Here is a 17,827-nt window from a genome sequence, read left to right on the forward strand (position 1 = left end):
CTAGTAATTTTACATTGATCACATGTGGAAATCATTTTCAGATGGGCTCAAAACATGTATTTTTTATTTAAAAAAACACAGGATTTGTTAGGAAATCATGTCATCAACCCTTCCTGCGTGTGTCCCGAATGCATATCTTCACAGAGGGAAGTCTGACGTGGTGTTGGGTGTGTGTGCACATGTGTGTGTGCATGTGTGCGTGCACACGTGAGCATATTCTTGGGACGCTGGGAAAGGGAAGGCTGTGATGGGTTCAAGGTCAAGTTTAGTCAGCGCTTAGACATTCCATCTGCAGGGTTAGTGACTCAGTCCCTTCTAATTCAAGGGCACTGAAACTTCAACAAACACATTATTAAAATTCATTTCACTTGTTTCTTTTTCCTTTGTATTAATGTGGCTACTAGACCATTTAAAATTGCTGGTAGAACTCCCATTATGATTATGATAACTGATTATCATAATTAACCGATTATGATAATTATCATAATTAATTAATTATAACTAACATAATTAACTGATAACTGATATGATTATGATAACTCCCCCCACTAGATTTTTTTTTCTTTTTAATATTTATTTATTTATTTGGTTGCACCGGGTCTTAGTTGCAGCAGGCTGGCTCCTTAGCTGCGGCTCGCCACCTCCTTAGTTGCAGCGCACGGGCACCTTAGTTGTGGCATGCAAACTCTTAGTGGTGGCATGTCGGATCTAGTTCCCTGACCGGGGATCAAACCTGGGGCCCCTGTACTGGGAGCGTGGAGTCTTACCCACTGCACCACCAGGGAAGTCCCCCCTGCCCCTGCAGCTAGATCTCGACTTCTCTCGCTGCAGTGGAAGGACTAGCCCCACCTCCCAGCTGTCCTGGGGCTTTAAGACTCAGCTCACTAACTTCACTCTGTATGACAGACTCTAGGTCTAAAGTTAGTCAGAAAGAGAAAGACAAATACCGTATGCTAACACATATATACGGAATTAAAAAAAAAAAAAAAGTCATGAAGGACCTAGGGGTAAAACGGGAATGAGGACACAGACCTACTTGAGAGTGGACTTGAGGATATGGGGAGGGGGAGGGGTAGGCTGTGACAAAGCGAGGGAGAGGCATGGACATATATACACTACCAAACGTAAGGTAGATAGATAGTGGGAAGCAGCCGCAGAGCACAGGGAGATCAGCTCGGTGCTTTGTGACCGCCTGGAGAGGTGGGATGGGGAGGGTGGGAGGGAGGGAGATGCATGAGGGAAGGGATGTGGGAACGGATGTATGTGTATGACTGATTCACTTTGTTATAAAGCAGAAACTAATTAAAAAAAAAAAAAAAAAAAGACTCAGCTCAGTGCTCAGGCTGGTCCCCAGCTCTGACCCTCCCCCCACCAGCATGTCTCAAACGGGAAGACCCAGCCTTTTCACTCTACTACAAGGGGGTCCCAGTTCCCTTGCAGCTCCTTGGCCTCGACTGCGGGAAAGGAGCTGCCTCTGGGAGTCGTGACGACCCCGCAGCACAAAAGAGGGAACTTTCCAGAACGACCTGCAGGTGCCCAAGGCCTGAGAAATGGAGGCTCGGGTGTGGCATTTTCCTGGGGTAAAATCTGCAGGAAGAGTCAGCAGCCGGGGAGGTGGCACTGAAGCCAGCAGTCCCTCATCCCCATGGTCCCGTCACGTCCAGAGGCATCGGGAGACCCCTCACGGTGGTTCGGCACCCAGGATGGCACACGTGGCCTGGAACGTGGGGGTCCCCAAGGCCAGCAGGGCTGTCATCCGTTCTGCCCTGTCCTGTGGGTATGGGGGTCTGGGAGGCACACCCACCAGACCTGTGGATTATCTGAGGCCCAGAGGGAGCGTGAACTTGGAAACAGCGGAGCCAGGATCCACAAAGTTCTGGTCAGACTGGGATGACGGGCTCAGTATAACAGGTGGAAAGAGCCCTCAGAGGAGGGGACCTTGTTCCATGGGACCCTGGGGGCGGGACCAGAGGGCTTTCGGCCATAGCGTCAGCTTGGAGAAAAAAAAACAACAAAGGCTTGGGTTCCTCAGGAAGAACTGAGCTCTCTGTCCTTGGAACCTACGTGGTGAGGACATTATAGGTAAGGTTGAAATATTTCATTCCATCCCAGCAAGCATTTGTTACATGCAAAGCACTCGGCCAGGCCAGATGCTGGGGACAGAAATAAAGGGCCGGTCCTGCCCTCAAGCCGCTCACCATCTAGTCCCAGGACAACGCAGAGAGGGCTACAGGGCAGCCACCCAGGAGGGGCTCCCGGGCCAGGGCGTGGGCTGCATGTTGATGGACCATTCAGAGGAATTAACTATTATTAACCTTTTAGGGAAGAGAACAGTATCGTAGCTCTCTTTCTCAAAAGTTGCCATCTTTTAGAGATACATACTGATTCGTTTATGCATGAAGCGATATACCTGGGATTTGCCCTGAAATAATGTGAGGGTGAGAGAAACACAGGTGGGCAGACAGTGATGACTGGGCTGCCAAGAGGTCATTATGCTCTAGTTTTGTGAACCGTTGAAGTTTCCCCAAATAAACAGTTAAAAAGAAGGAGGAGGGGCCTTCCCTGGCAGTCCAGTGGTTAAGAATCCGCCTTCCAATGCAGGGGACGGGGGTTCCATCCCTGGTCAGGGAACTAAGATCCCATGTGCCGCAGGGCAACTAAGCCTGCGTGCCGCAACTCCTGAGCCTGCACACCACAATAAAAGAGACTGTGTGCCGCAACAAAGATCCTGAGTGTCGCAACTGAGACCTGATGCAGCCAAATAAATAAAAATAAATATTAAAAACATTTTTTTAATTAAAACAAAAATGAAGAATGAGGCAGAGGAGGAGAGGGAGAAGGGTGGGGGAAGGACGAGGACAGTCAGGCAGGCAGAGGGGGACGGGACACTGGGCGGCATGAACAGCACCTCGAAGGCAGCCAGGCCCTGTGTCCTGCACGGAGACCGGAGTGCGGGCAGGAGGGGGCGGGGCACAGACGCGGGCAGCAGCCACGTCACAAGGACCTGTGGGCCTGCTCAGGGGTCTGGGTCTCATCCCAAAAGCCAGGACCCACTGACCAGGTGACATTTCCGAGAGATGGCCCCGGCTGCAGGTGCAGGTGGCTTGGAGAGGGCAGTGAGGCGGGCAGGGGCCCAGCTGTGGCCCCAGCAGAGCGGTGCCGAGGGTGCTGAGGTGTCAGGGAGGCAGGTGAGGGAGCAGGGTCCCGGGTCCGCTCCGGGGACGTGGTGTCTGCCACCCCATCCTCCCTCCTCTTTCCCTATTCGGCCTGGCACTGGCTCCAGAATCTTCAGGACCCAGTGCAGAACGGAAGTGTGAGGCCCCTTGTCCAGGAATTAAGCCTTTCAAGATGGTGACTGGAAGCCTGAAGCCGGGCTCGGGGCCTGGGGCAGAGCGGAGTCCAGGCCTCTGTCCAGAACAGGCGGGAGGGGCTGTGGGAGAGCCAGGCCCCCTCTCACAACTGGGCAGGAGGATGGCGTGTCCCTCTTGCCACCCCTGGGACCTCCGTGGGACCCAGGGATGTTACAATTACCTTTCAAAATACTATGTAGGGCTTCCCTGGTGGTGCAGTGGTTGAGAGTCCGCCTGCCGATGCAGGGGACACGGGTTCGGGCCCTGGTCCGGGAGGATCCCACGTGCCGCGGAGCGGCTGGGCCCGTGAGCCATGGCCGCTGAGCCTGCGCGTCCGGAGCCTGTGCTCCGCAACGGGAGAGGCCACAGCAGTGAGAGGCCCGCGTACCACAAAAAAAAAAAAAAAATACTATGTAAAATTGAGTTGCCACGGAAAGTTGGAATATGAACCCTAGATAACTGGGAGAGAGCAATGTCAAAATTGAAGGAAACGTTGGTCTCTTCTAATAGTCATAAGTACTAAAATTGAGACAAGCTCCTTAAAAATTACTAAACTGCTCATCTCACTCCCTGGGTCCCACTGAGGTCCCAGGGGTGGCAGGAGGGACAGGAGGGAAACGCTCCCATCTAAGCAGCACTTTACAGCCTTCTCCAGACTCGCTGGCTTGCGTCTGCCTGGGACAAATCGCAGGCACTCAGGGCAGCCCAGCCCGGCGGACAGCAGAGGGCCAAAGCGACTTGTTTGTTTCTACCGTGTGCTTTCCCAGCTTCTCCAAAAATGGGGTTTGCTACAAGCTTCCCACCCTGAGTCACCAGACCCAGAGGCCAGAGACAGGTCCCTTAGGTCCACAGAGACACTGCCGCTGAGCCTTCAGGGCAGAGAAGATCCACCACGGGACCCTTCCTTCCTCCCTGGAGGTGGCTCCTTCCAGCCTCACACGGCCCACGGGGGTCTGGCCAGGGCAGGCGCAGTGCAGCCGCGACCCACCCCTGACCTGGTGCCCCCTTCCCTGCAGGGAAATGCCGGTGGCCGCAGACAGGCCCCTCCCTTCTTTGGGTGGCTTTTGGAGCTCGTAGGAGGGGGCAAGGGCCCCAGAGTCACCCCCGTCCCCGCTGGCAGGTGTCCTTCCCCTGGGCAGCACTTCACGTCTCTTTCACACGAAGTCCTTGCCCTCGAGGACCGCAAGCAGCCACGGGGCAGAGTTTGGTGAGGTGTTCGGTGCAGGGGCTGGACCACCGAGTCTCCACGTCACCCGCTTTCCAGAAGACGCCGGCCCTCCCTCCCTCCACACACAGGGCAAAGCGGACACAGAGGCAGCCTGGCCTCGCGCTGGACGCCAGCAGAAAGTGCGCTGTGTCCCGGGTTCACAAAGCAGCCCCCACCCCGGGAGGTAAAGATGAACTGTTTACACTGGGGTGGAAGGCGGTGCCTGAGCCCCCCCGCCCTCTGTGCAGCCCTCATATTTATCACTGTGCTGACCTCATAGTTGCTGGAACGAGACCGGGCAAGGGTCAGGCTCCGTGGTGGGTCCTGGCACAGTGCCGCTGGGCTGCGTGATGGGGAGTCACCGCCCGTCTCTGTCCCTATCCGTCCCTGCTACCTGCTGCTGACCTGAGAGGTCTTGGTTTTTTGTTTTGTTTTTGTTTTTCCTTTTTTTTGCTATGAAACTGAAATATTTAAGGACAATTTTCTTTCCTTTTCTTTTTCTGCAACAACTTTTGTTTTTTCTTATCATAAAAGTAATCCAGACATTAGATAACTCAGACATTAGTTTGGGGGAAAAGTTAGATTGCTACCTCCTAACATACTCCAAAATAAATCCCAGCTGATTTAAAGATCTAAGCTAAGATCCCTCAAGGTTAAAAATTAGGGTAAGAATTTACCAGGAAAAAGGAGGAATAGCTTTCCAAGCAGTGAGAACATCGTCGCAAAAGCCCAGTCTGGGTCCCTGGAAGGCGAAGGCAAAGGTGGGGCTGGCGGGAAGGAATGCAAGTTGGGGTGAGGTCTTGGGAGTCAAGGCTTACGCTGGGGGACTGGGGAGCCACCAGAAGGTTTCAGGGAAGGGAGTGAGTTGGCAGATCTGTACTCCAGAAAGGTCCCGATGCTGCGGCGGGAAGAGTGTCCTGGCAGAGAGCCGGCCAGTGAGAAGGTCTGCAGTGACCCAGGTGAGAGGTGGCGGGGCCTGGACCAGAGGTGCATTGGTGAGGATGCAGAAGGTGGTGTGGAGGATGCAGAAGGTGGTGTGGAGGATGCAGAAGGTGGTGTGGAGGATGCAGAAGGTGGTGTGGAGGATGCAGAAGGTGGTGTGGAGGATGCAGAAGGTGGTGTGGAGGATGCAGAAGGAGGTGTGGAGGATGCGGCCTCATCTGCCTGTGGGAGAAGGGGGCTGTGTGTGTATAAAGCTGTCTTTTGTAAAATAGGTCGATTTCACAGCCTCCCCCTGACTCCCTTGGGGTGGGGAGCAGGGATGAGTGAGGCAGAGGGGTCCACGCCGCTCCCACAGGCTGCTCCACCCCTTGTCATCAGGATGGACTCGGGGACCCACCCACCAAATGGAGCAGGTGTGGTGGCGGGGAGAGAGGAGGAGTTTGGGGGTGCATTGGGGCTCGTAAGCTGAGATGTTCATTAGACAGTTGGATCCTAGGGTCCGAACCTCCATAGGGGGTTCTGGCCTGGAAGTACAGCTTCAAGAGACACCAGGACATAGAACCCAGCTGATGCCATCAGAGTGGACGAGGTGACCCAGGGAGAGTCTAAAAGAGCAAATGAAGGAGGCTTCAAGGGAAACCTTGAAAACACCCACGTTTAAGGGGCAGGCAGAGGAGGACAGCCTGGGGACTGAGAAGGAGCTGCCAGAGGGCCAGGAGGTGGCTCGAGGGGGCAGGGAAGGGCTGGTCCAGAGTGTCACATGTTTTCCAAGCAACTAAGCAAGATAAGGAATAAAAGGCCTAAATCCGATTTAGCAACAAGGTCAGCGATGATCTGGGTGAGACATTTCCATGGAATGTTGGGGGTTGAGGCAAAACTGTGTTGGATCCCGAGATGAACAGGGATTTACAAAGAACTCTTTGGGGGAGGCTGGGGCAAAAGGATAGAGACAGAGGGCACCTGGGCGGGATGGTGGGCTTGAGGCAGGATCTGGTTGTCCTGGGAGAGGTGTGAGCACTTTTACAAGGCGATGGGAGGGGCCGGGGAAGGGAAGAGGTTAGGGCTCTGGGAGGCGGAGGTGCAGGGAGTGGGGGCTGAGCCAGAGCCCTAGGCAGGGGAGCCCCGGACAGGAGGAGGGAGGGGAGCCACAGCGGGAGGGGGAGGATTCCCACAGTCGGTTTCTGTTTATTCCGGGACTTTAGTGGAGGAGGCTTCTGCTGAGACTGGGGGTGGGGCGGGTCAGGGGCCAGGTTTATACGGAGGAGGGCAGGAGGGGCTGTAGACTGGGCACATGCGCTCGGTGAGGACACCTGCCTTTACCAGGAGCTCCTGTGCACCGCTGGGCACTGTTACAGCTTCATGCAAATTCGTTGAAGCCACTGGACAGCCCGGGAAGGACTGTGGTCCCCAAGTTCACGTGAGAGCAAAGGCTGGACCTGGGCATTCTGCCGTCAGAGCTGGGGCTCAGGAGGGGGTGTGTCCAGCAGCCTTGATGGAGAGCAGCACAGACGTGCAGTGGGCGAGAGTCGGGCGGGGCTTGCACGGTGGCTGTGACCACGGCAGAGGGTTTTATAAGGATGTGATTGACACACTCGGTACAAGGAGGGCTGGGTGGTGAAGCAGTCAAGGCAGCAGGTGTAGAGAAGCCAGAGCCTGGGTTTCGCTCCAGGGATGCTGCTTCTGGGTACAGACCCAAAAGGATTGAAAGCAAGGGGACTTCCCCGACGGTCCAGTGGTTAAGACTCTGCCTTCCCGTGCAGGGGACGCAGGTTCGATCCCTGGTCGGGGAACTAAGATCCCACATGCCACGGGGCAACTAAGCCCACATCCTGCAACTAATGAGCCCGCGCTCTAGAACCCGTGCGTCACAATTAGAGAGAAGTCCGTGTGCCACAACAAAGAGCTCATGCGCCGCAACCAAAGCTCCCGCGTGCTGCAACTAAGACCCGACACAGCCAAATAAATAAGTAAATAATAAATTAATTTAAAAGAAAAAGAAAAAAATGCACAACCTAAAAGTTGAGGACTGGGCTTCCCTGGTGGCGCAGTGGTTGAGAGACCACCTGCCGGTGCAGGGGACGCAGGTTCGTGCCCCGGTCCGGGAAGATCCCACATGCCGCGGAGCGGCTGGGCCCGTGAGCCATGGCCGCTGAGCCTGCGCGTCCAGAGCCTGTGCTTTGCAACGGGAGGGGCCGCAACAGTGAGAGGCCCCCGTACCACAAAAAAAAAAAAAAAATTGAGGACTATTTTTTAAAATAAATAAATAATAAAGTATGTGAAAAGGATTTTTTAAAAAAAGGATTGAAAGCGGGGACTCAAGACACACCCCTGCCCAGCCATGCTCAGCAGCTGATTCACGCAGCCAAAAGGCAGAAGCAACCCAAGGGTCCATCCGAGGATGAGTGCATAGACAAGATGTGGTCTGCACACATAATGGGATGTTAGCCTTAAAAAGGAAGAAATTCTGAATTTGAGCTTTTCGAGGGTCCCTGTCCGGCAGGTGACCCCTCCATTTAGCAGGACCTCGTCTCACTCTCACCCACGCACCTTCCTCAGCAACAAGAGGGTCCGCGGTGATCGGGGTGAGAACTGAGTAGTCAGTGGGGGGCTCCAGCTTTGTCCTGAAGGACCACGTTCCAAGTGGTGGCCCAGAGGGAAGCCACTGGGGAAGCAGCCGGAAACTAGCCCATGGGTGCCAGTCCTGGGGGTCAGGTCTTGGCCTGAATGTAACCGGTCTCTGGTTTGGAAAAGCAAACGCAGCCTCTCCCCAGCTGCTCCGTCCTTTGGGATAAAGTGGTAGAGGTGGAGAGTGAAGCCATAAAGGTGGAATAAAGTGGCTGTCAGTGGCCCCCGCCCCGAGCCTCCCACCTTGGTCCCCAGGGCCGGCTCCCTATTTACCGCCTTCCTTCAAGAGCCATCCTGGGGGGCAGGCTCTGGTGCTGGCCGGCTTGTCTTGTTGCCTCTTGGCTCCCACCTCCCTCCCCAGCTCCGGACATCCTCGAGGCTGGGGGCCTAAGCAGACTCCCCGAGGGCCTCTGGGCCCCGTCTCGGGCTTGGCCTCCTCAGGAGAGGCTGTGGGGAGCGTAGAAGTGCTCCCCGCTGGCCCTGCTGGAAGGCAGAGCCTGGGCCGTCTTTCCAGGGGACAAGGGGTCACCTGCGTCCTCCCCCAGCAGCCCGGGCCTCACACTGCCCCGCCGGTCTGACCGGGCTCAGCGGTCTGCCTGAGCGGTTCTGGGCTGCAGGGCTGGGGCTGGGCGGGAAGGCAGGTCAGGGTCCTCAGGACTGACTTCCAAGCCTCCGTCTATTTCATTTCTGGCCCTTGTCAAGCACACAGGCCCTCTGAATTTCAGTCTCAGTGTCAAGTAATGTGGGAAAACCAACACGGGAAGTAGAGGCCCGGGGTTGCAGACGCTGAGTCCTTCAGCATCTAAATAAGAAGTGCCCCCAGGTGCACACGTCCCCACAAGCCCCGAGCAGGTGGGAGCCTTCCTCTTTTGACCTTCATTCCCACGAGGCTGTTTCCCCACCAGCCTGCCAGCCTAGACGTGAGATCCAGGGGAACCAGGGAATGCTGGCTGCCCGCCCCACCCCCGTCCCGGGCTCCTGGGGGATTCCCGCCCTGCCCTCTCTGCACCCCAGGGGCCAAGCCCGGTGCAGAGCTGTCCGTCTGTGTGTGCCAACGAGCGGGCACCCAGGGGATGAACGTCAGGTGTGCTCCATGTGCTTTACCAGGAGCTCCTGGCGGGGGTGGCACCCACTCCTCGGATGACAGGAAGGGCACTGAAGAGCTCGGGAGACCCGAGCTTGACCTCCAGCCTCTCACCTCCCCCGAAACGCCGTCTGCAGAGCCAGGAAAACGTTAGCACTGGCCCCCCGCCCATGCGCTCCCCTCCCACACTCTGCCCAACGGCGGTGGGTTTTCCGTGTTTGTTTCCAAGATACTCTGACGGCGTGATAAAGGCTTGTAGGGACAGCGAAAGGCAGCCCGTGAGACACCAGGGAAGGTCATCGCGGGTGAGGCCCTCACCCCCACGTCCCCAAGCTTCCTCCTGCTAAGCCCGGAGCTCAGCTCGCTCTGCCTGCTTGGATGGATGGATGGACGGACGGATGGTCAGGAGTAACAGGAGGGACGGCTCAAGCCAAGCCCTCAGAGCAGCGTTCCAGTGAAACCCAGGACGGTGGGCTGTGGAGGAAACGGTTCAGACCCCAGAGCTGGAAGCCCGGCCTCCTTGGGGGTAGCTGTGCGGCCTTGGGTTTCAGTTTCGTCCTGTGTGAAATGGGGACGATGACAGCCCCGCAGAGGACCGCACTGGGGCTGAGGGTTCTGGGAGGGGCAGGGGGCGTGGTGCCCTCTCCAGACGCTGCCAAAGCTGGGAAATGACTGGTTTCCTCACTGGGCAGGACAGTGGGTGCCTCGCCGTCCCTGGTGTGCGGTCCCCAGGATGGGCTGGAGCCTGGGTGTCAGGGCTGGCTCCTCTTAACCTCTTGACCTGGGCCCCTGGGCCCAGGGCCCACCAGGCACACACGTCCCTGGGTGTCCTGAGCAGGCAGGAGGCTTTCTTTTGGGGGTCAAGCGGCACAGCCTCCAGCACAGCTTGTTGTGTTCGCGGGCGCGGACTGGTGCTAACCCTATCCACCCATGGGGCTCCAGCCTGGGAGCACGGAGGGCCCTGAGCCTGGGCCTATCCTCGCCTGGCATGGCCATCGTCCCAACAGGCACTGACCACTTGCAGGCCTTGTGCTGGGAGCTGCAGAGCTGGGAGCAGCGTCCTGGGCCTCAGAGAGTGCGAGAAGCCACCATGCTGCCCTCACAGTGAGTGGTCCAGACCCCAGCCCAGCAATGGGAATTCCACTCCCAGCCCCCGTTCTCAGGGGACTAACCAGGCACCAGTTATGGGCAGGAGCTGAGTGTCTGTATGAGCCCTGAACACCCCCAAAAAGTATGTTTCCGGGAATGTTAACCAAGGGGTGTCAAAGCCCTATGCCCCCTCCTTCCGTGCCCCCTCCCCCTCTCCCAGCTCCAAGCCACTCTCTGGGTCTCGGTTTCCTGCCAGCTGCCTGCAAAGCCAAAGAACGCCCATGCAACTATAGGCAGAATTTTCCTGAACAATCCCAGTTTCCAGACAGCCCTGGAGGGAACCGGTAGCTTTCTAGGGGATGATCAGTTGTTACAGACCTGAAGCTCAGTCCAATGAGCTGGCCTAAGCCTCAGTAGAGGCTCCTGCCCACGAACCACCAAGGGAAATGGGCACCGCCGTCCCTCCCAGGACTGCCAGCCCCAGGAATACCGCGTCCCCTGAAAGGCAACGGACTCTGCTGAAACTTCTTGTTGGGAGAATCTAGACTCTTTCTTCTTGGTGGAAAACAGGGAGAGAGCTGGCCCTCCGTGCAGCAGGAGGCTGGAGGGAGTGAGCTCTCCGGGCCCCCGTGAACCCTGGCCCTGCCGCTGTGCTGCCCTCACGCCCGCCAGCCCTGTAAGGGAGCTGCCCTCCCAGGGGAACTTCGGGCGCCCCCAGCCCATGGCCGGCTCCTCCCTGCCCTCCCTTGTGGACAGACGGCCCTGACAGCTGCACTGCCTGACATCAGAGGTCACCAGGTGCCTGGAGAGAGTGGGGGCCAGGGCCCCAGCCCTCGGCCAGCCGGCTTCAGGGGAGAAGCAGGGGGGTGCGAGCTGGGCTGTGAGACACGGAGGGGCTGGTGGGAAGTGCAGGTGCAGGACAGGAAGGAGAGGTGTTTGGGGGGGCGCTCTGAGCACGGGAGCAGGACATGCCCCCTGATGCTTTCCCGGGAAATGGAACCTTGACCAGGGAGGAACAAGCAGCAGCCCCAGCCAAGGCCAAGGGGAAATGCTGTCTCCTAAGGGGCTCGGCTCCACAGCCTTGAAGCTGTCAGCGCCCCCAGAACTTCAGTGAAGTCTGGGGAGAGAGTTCTGGCAGCCGTGTCCCTGCCCGCAGCCCGGATGCTCCAGACGCAGACCTTCAGGGGCCTCGCCACGCAGCCCTGGGGACACAGAACCCTCTGGGTGGGCATCACCCTGCTCTTGCTGTGGGGAAGGAGCAAATGCACCTGAACTCAAGGCCGCGGCCACCCTGCCCCCTTCGCTCCGCCCCCTCCTAGGCTCGCGGGTCTGTTCTGCACTCCCTCCCCTTTTGAGGCGTTTCCCAGGCTACACCTGCCCTCTGGGGGTCTGTGACCCCTTCTTGCAGATGCCTCGGGCCAGGATTACTCTTCCTCAGGTGATGGGTCACAGGAAGGACAGAGAGGACCTCGGTGGCAGTCAGCGTGAGCTCGCAGGGCAGTGGTGGCCCGGGGGCTCAGTGCAGCACACCAGGCGGGGAGGGGGTCCTCATTTTTAGGGACTTCCTGACAGGCACGCACTTCCTTCCCTCTCCTGCTTTGGCAGCAGAAGTGGGAAGTGCTCTCCCCTGTCCAATCAGACGAGACTTCCTGGAGAAGTAGTGCAAGGCCCAAGGTGGGGAAAGACACTGCATCCTGCCGTCCACACCCACCAAAGACGCGTCACCTGGATCCTGACCGTGTGAAGGCACACAGCAAAGTCATGAGGCCAAATGGCCTGGAGGGGCCGGGGGCCGGGAGCTGCTGCTTTCCCTGACCCTGACCCCGGACTCACGGCAGGTCCCTGCCACGTGTCGCAGGTCCTGAGAGATTGTCCAAGGTCATCCTTTCCACTCCCCTGCATCCACGAGGAAGTCCCAGACCACGCCTGTGTCTTCCCCTGACCTGAAAGCTTTTCCCAAAGGAAGAAAATAACTCTGCTTAGTCTCATCCAGAGGCCTGCAGACCGTTGCTCCATGGAGGTCCCTAATTCAACTCAACCTAAACCCTCTTCGTCGAGGGGCCTAGAGACAGGAGCACAGAGTCACCCCCAGAGGTCACCAGGATGCAGCCCCAGTTCCAGCAGCAGAAGTCAGCCTGGCGTCCGCGTCACACAAGCAAGGAGTCAGTGTGCTCTAGGCCGAGGAACTTGGCTCCACGGAAGCCCGGCCCCGGGACGACGCTGGGCTGCTTCTCCTTTTAAGGCAACGTCTGAGCTCTCGGCCCCAGCCCCACTCATTCCTGGCTATTTGGAGGCAACGATGATTACTCAGCGCCACCCCGCATCCCCCCACCCCCGGCCTGTTTTTCATTAGGTTCTTTTTAAAGGGCTGGCGCCCCCCCTGTAGAGCAGACACGTGGCCGATCCCGGCCCACTAGGAGCCGGTGCGGGGAGCGCGTGAGGTCGGGGGAGAATCCCCGTGAAGACAACGCGGGGGCAGAGAGAGGGCTAGAATGTTGGAAAACAGTCCTGAGAGGCTGGGTGCGGGCGTGCAGGTTCTGCGGGCAGCAGCGGGTGGTGCCTTTGCCCATTCCCCCCGCAGCCCCACGGGGGCGCTAGTGAGACAGGTCTGAAGTCGGGTTCTGGCGAATGCTGGCTGAAGCTGGCTAAGTTATCATCCCTCTGGATCCCCAGTTTCCCTCCAAGCGAGGCCTGCGAGCGGCATGGGAACGCTGCACAGGGCAGCGGGACCGTGTACCATGGGCACGGCCGGGGGCCTGACCTCCGTCTGGGGGGTGGGCCATGGCCCCAGCTCACCCACAGCTCCTTGAGGGGCCGGCATCTGTGATGGAACCACTCTGAACCCGGGGGGACAGGCAGGGGGAGAGGGGCTCCCTGGCCAGACGGTGGGTGGGTTCTTACAAATGTCCTAAAAGGGCTGAGCCACCGGGCCCTTCACTGGCCTCGTACCTGCAAGTTCCTCTCTCCCTTTCAAATCAAGGCACGGTCACCACCCCTCCTGGCCCAGCCCTGGAAGGTGCTCTGAAGGGTCACCCCAGTGCTGGGAGCCGGAGTGAGTGGGAGAGGGCTCTGTGCCCCACGAGCCCCGACCTGGGCCTGCGAGGCAGGAGGAGGGAAGTGGTGCCTTGCAAGGCCCTGGCTCACCAGGCCCCGTGCCCGGAGGCTGCCTGATGGGATTCTGGCAGCGGAGCTAAATGAACCCTGGGGCTGGTCCCCGAGGGCATGTGTTTGTGGTCCAGGTGCACACTGTTTCCATAGGGCCAACCGGCACCCCGCTCCCTCCGCGACACACGTGAGGAAGGGCCACGTAGGCCGAGTGGGCTTCTGTCCCCAGAGCCACCTGGCTCCTGAGAGACAGAACACCTCCCACCACTCGGGCCACAGCCTCCTCCTCTTAAGAACCTTCAGAAGGACAGCGGGGCTGTCCCTGTCCAACCCAATCACAGTTGGACAGGGTTAAATCTCATATCTCATCTTAGGCAATTCAGCTGCTCCCGTGGCTCTCAGAATAAGGGGCAGGCTTCACGCCCCAGCCTCTAGCTCAACGCAGCATCCTCGCCACCGCCCCGCCGCCGCAGCATGGGTCCAGCTCTCCCGAGGTCAGCTGACCTGGCTGGTCCTGGGCTCCTCACAGAGAGGGCTGGGCCTTAGCAAAGTGCTTACTAAAAAATAAGGGAAATAATGTGGACTTTTCAAAAAGCCACATGTATTTGATGCAAAGGTATGTCCTTTATTCTGTTATGTCTACTTTCCCTCTTTATTGTTGTCTCCTTATTTCAATGAGATGAGGATGGTAGACAGAATTTACAAATACTCCTAAGTGATAAAATAAAACATAAGCAGTCCTTTGTTGGTCCCTCCAACCTTTTTTTCCTCTGAAAAGCTCTCGGCTGTAAAAACCCCAGGATCTGAGAATCACTGACCTACTCCTGGAGGCCAGGGCGAGGCCCTGAGGCTCCCGCCCGGAGCACAGGAGGCAAGGGGAGCCCAGGAGCCCAGAGATCAGGACAAGTAATGTTTTAACGAATACTGTAAAAAATCAAATTTAACACAAAGCAAGCAATATGGACAAAAATCTAAAATTTTAAACAAAGACACGACCACTTCTAGGGATGTTCCAGCAAGGCTCAGCAGGGTCCACCTTCCCAGTCACCCACGACAGAGGAGGGCACTTCAGGCTCTGAGATCCTCTGGGGAGGAAGGGCCACAGCCGCCCAGGAATTCCCTTTGGGGCCTCACGACCCTGACGTTCTGTGAGTCCGACGTCAGCTCGGTCTCTGCACGTGACCCCAGGCCCCCGCACGGCGTCCTCAATGGAGGCTCCAGGCGGCTACATAAGTGACCCCCACGCTGTCCCCAGGCTCATTCCTCTGCCTCCGAGGCCAGCTCTTCATGTTTATTTTTCTTTCCTGAATTCTTAGGAGGGCAAGCAAGTGGAGACCAAGACAGATGCCAAGAAGGGAGAGGAAAGGGGCAGAGATGCCAGCAAAAAGCCCCTGGGCCCCAGACGGGATTCAGACCTGGGGAAGGAGCCAAAGAGGGGCGGTTTGAAGAAAAGCTTCTCAAGAGACAAGGACGAAGCTGAATGCAAAGGCGCAGAGAGGCCCAAGGAGGAGAAGCTCATCAGGGGCCTCGAGAAGGGCCGGGTCAGGGCCGCGGTGGACAAGAAGGAGGCCGGGAAGGAGGGGCGGGCGCAGGAGGGGACGGCAGCCCCCAGGAAGGACGAGGAGAAGCAGGGCAGTGCGAGCGGAGACAAGGGGAGGAAGGGAGAGAGGAAGGAAGCAAGCCAGAGAGACGAGGCCGAGGAGGTGACGGGGCACAGGAAGGACGTGGACGCCCGGACGGAGGGCCAGGAGGTGGAGAGAGGGAGCAGGGACAGGGGTGCCAGGCCGGAGGACGAGAAGGCCAGAAAGGGGGAGCCCCGCCGTGCAGCGGCCCCCCGCGAAGAGATCAAGAGTCCGGCGCCAGAGAGATCAGCCCCTGGAACCCCCGCCGAGCCCGCCGCCGGGCCCGCCCAGGCTGAGGAGGAGGTGGCCCCCAGCATCTTTGACGAGCCCCTGGAGAGGGTGAAGAGCAACGACCCGGAGGTAACCGAGGTCAACGTGAACAACTCCGACTGCATCACCACCGAGATCCTGGTGCGCTTCGCCGAGGCGCTGGAGTTCAACACGGCCGTCAAGGTGTTCGCCTTGGCCAACACGCGGGCGGACGACCACGTGGCGTTTGCCATCGCCATCATGCTCAAGGCCAACAAGACCATCACCAGCCTGAACCTGGACTCCAACCACATCACTGGCAAGGGCATCCTGGCCATCTTCCGGGCCCTCCTGCAGAACAGCTCGCTGACCGAGCTCCGCTTCCACAACCAGCGCCACATCTGTGGTGGCAAGACCGAGATGGAGATGGCCAAGCTGCTCAAGGAGAACACCACGCTGCTCAAGCTGGGCTACCACTTCGAGCTGGCCGGGCCCCGCATGACCGTCACCAACCTGCTCAGCCGCAACATGGACCGGCAGCGGCAGAAGCGGCTGCAGGAGCGCCAGCAGGCGCGGGAGGCCCGCGGGGCGGAGGCGCTGCTGGAGGGGCCCCGCGCCGGGGCCCCCGCCCGGGTCTCCCCCAGACCCTCCCCGCAGCTGTCCCCCAGGGCCGCCCCCAAGAACTCCCCGGGGAGAGGGGGCGCCCCGGCCGCGCCCCCCCCACCGCCGCCGCCCCTGGCCCCCCCACTCCTCATGGAGAACCTGAAGAACTCGCTCTCGCCGGCCACCCAGCGGAAGATGGGCGACAAGGTCCTCCCCGCCCAGGAGAAGAACTCCCGGGACCAGCTGCTGGCCGCCATCCGCTCTAGCAACCTCAAGCAGCTCAAGAAGGTGAGTGGGCGCGCTCAGCCGCAGCGCAGCGCGGGGCTGGGAGGGGGCTGGCTCATCCCACCGCGCTCTGCCCCAGGCTGGCCGCCCCGCCTCGCCCGCGAGGGAGCCTGGCCTTCCTCTGGGGGCTCCCTTTGGCCCCTCACCCTGCAGTGAAACCCGTTTCTCCCAGAAATGGAGAAGCAGCTTCAGACCCTTCCTCCCTCCCCCCATTCCCCAAATGGTCTTTGTTTTCCTAATTCCCTCTCAGGACCAGCCAAGTCCTACAGGTCAGTTTATTCCAAAGGTCTTTGGGAAGCACTCCGTCCCTGGAGACCTTGCTTCTCAAGGCTCGGCCTCCCTGGGCGGTGGAGTCTCGGTCCTCTGCCCGGCTGACCCCAGCCCTACACGGTCACTCCTGAGACACCGCACAGCCTCGACTGTAATTCCAGGGTCATTCGATGGCCTCGGGTTTTCACAGAAAAGGGGAAGGGCCCCCTCTGTCCACACGTCAGCTCTTCCTGAGCCCAGCAGGAAAGGAGAGGGATTCCAGAGGCCCCCGCTGGGTTCCCTCTTCTAAACCGGCTCTGCTCTGCCCGGACAGGTGGAGGTGCCCAAGCTGCTGCAGTAGGACCGGGCTGCAGGCGCCATCCGCGACGCCACGCCTGCCCAGGCCCCGCTTCCCAGGGCCGCACAGACCCCGCCCGCCACGCCGGCTGACCTGCTCTGGACGTCCCTGCCCTGCCGTGGGAGAGCTGGAGGCCTGGGCCAGCTCCGGGAAGGATGCCTTCTCTCCTTGCTTTCCTTTTCTTGTCTCTGAGGCTCTCCACAAATGTCTCACACCTGGAGTTGAGTTTTCTGGACAAGAAGAGTCCTTTCGGCACGTGACCAAGAAGACAGCACGCCTGGGGCCCATGCGGCTGGCAAGCTGCCAAAGTCCTAGGATCCAGGAACGATGTCTCCCAGGGACCACGTGACCCGCCCGGGCCCCACTGCCCCGCTAGGGCCAGGATTCAGGCCTCTGAGGAGCCCTTGGGGCAAGGCCGCTGGGCTGCTGGCTCTCTGTGTGGGGCAAGCCTGGAACACTGGAGGGCCAAGGGCCCAGGGAAGAGGGAGGAGGGGCTGAGGACACCCCCAAGCCCCTCCCAGCTAATCAGAGCACATGGCAGGGGCAGTGAGCCTGGGGGGGAGTGGGCTCCAGACAGGAGGAGAGGACACACAGCAGCTGGACCTGAAGGTTTGATGCCAAAGCAGACATTTCCTCACACCCACCTGCTGCTGTATAAATAGCTGTGTATCTGTTTTTCCATAAGATTTTGATAATATATACGAGCCTTTAGCTGTGCCTGGCTGTGCTCACCTCTGTGCTGTCCTGATGCTCACCTGGGCTCCGGGCAGGGCTCCAGGAGCTCAGGTTCCCTGCCATGCTCCCCCCAGGTTGCCACACACAAGCTCCCATCCGCAGAAAGCAGAGTGTGGGGGAAAGACTCAGACAGAGGGGAGGGCTCCCGCTGGCCCGGCTGCCCGGGCCCTGGGGTCGTTGGGCAGAGCCGCGTCGGGGTGGCAGGCAGAGCGCAGCGCAGGGCGCTGGGATGACTATATTAGGCGTGTCCTGGATGCTCCTCCGCGACGCCTCCTAACCGCACGCTCCAGCATCTCCTCCCAGCAGCCCCAGGCCACTGGGGAG

The 17,827-nt window shown here is 59.0% G+C and overlaps 1 protein-coding gene across 1 annotated transcript in view; it reads left to right on the plus strand.

Annotated features, from left to right (window-relative positions):
* The window catches only part of LMOD1 (leiomodin 1), a 32,935-nt gene extending 15,450 nt beyond the window's left edge, over positions 1-17,485 (plus strand). Inside the window, exons 2-3 of the mRNA XM_081226428.1 lie at positions 14,719-16,164; positions 16,745-17,485. Of these exons, the coding sequence (XP_081082554.1) occupies positions 14,719-16,164; positions 16,745-16,771 (1,473 nt within the window). The 3' untranslated portion in view covers positions 16,772-17,485. The remainder of the gene's footprint in view (positions 1-14,718; positions 16,165-16,744) is intronic.
* The last annotated feature ends 342 nt before the right edge of the window (positions 17,486-17,827 follow it).

This window comes from Mesoplodon bidens (assembly GCF_964165515.1).
Source record: "Mesoplodon bidens genome assembly, chromosome: 2".
In the NCBI taxonomy this organism is placed as follows: domain Eukaryota; kingdom Metazoa; phylum Chordata; class Mammalia; order Artiodactyla; family Ziphiidae; genus Mesoplodon; species Mesoplodon bidens.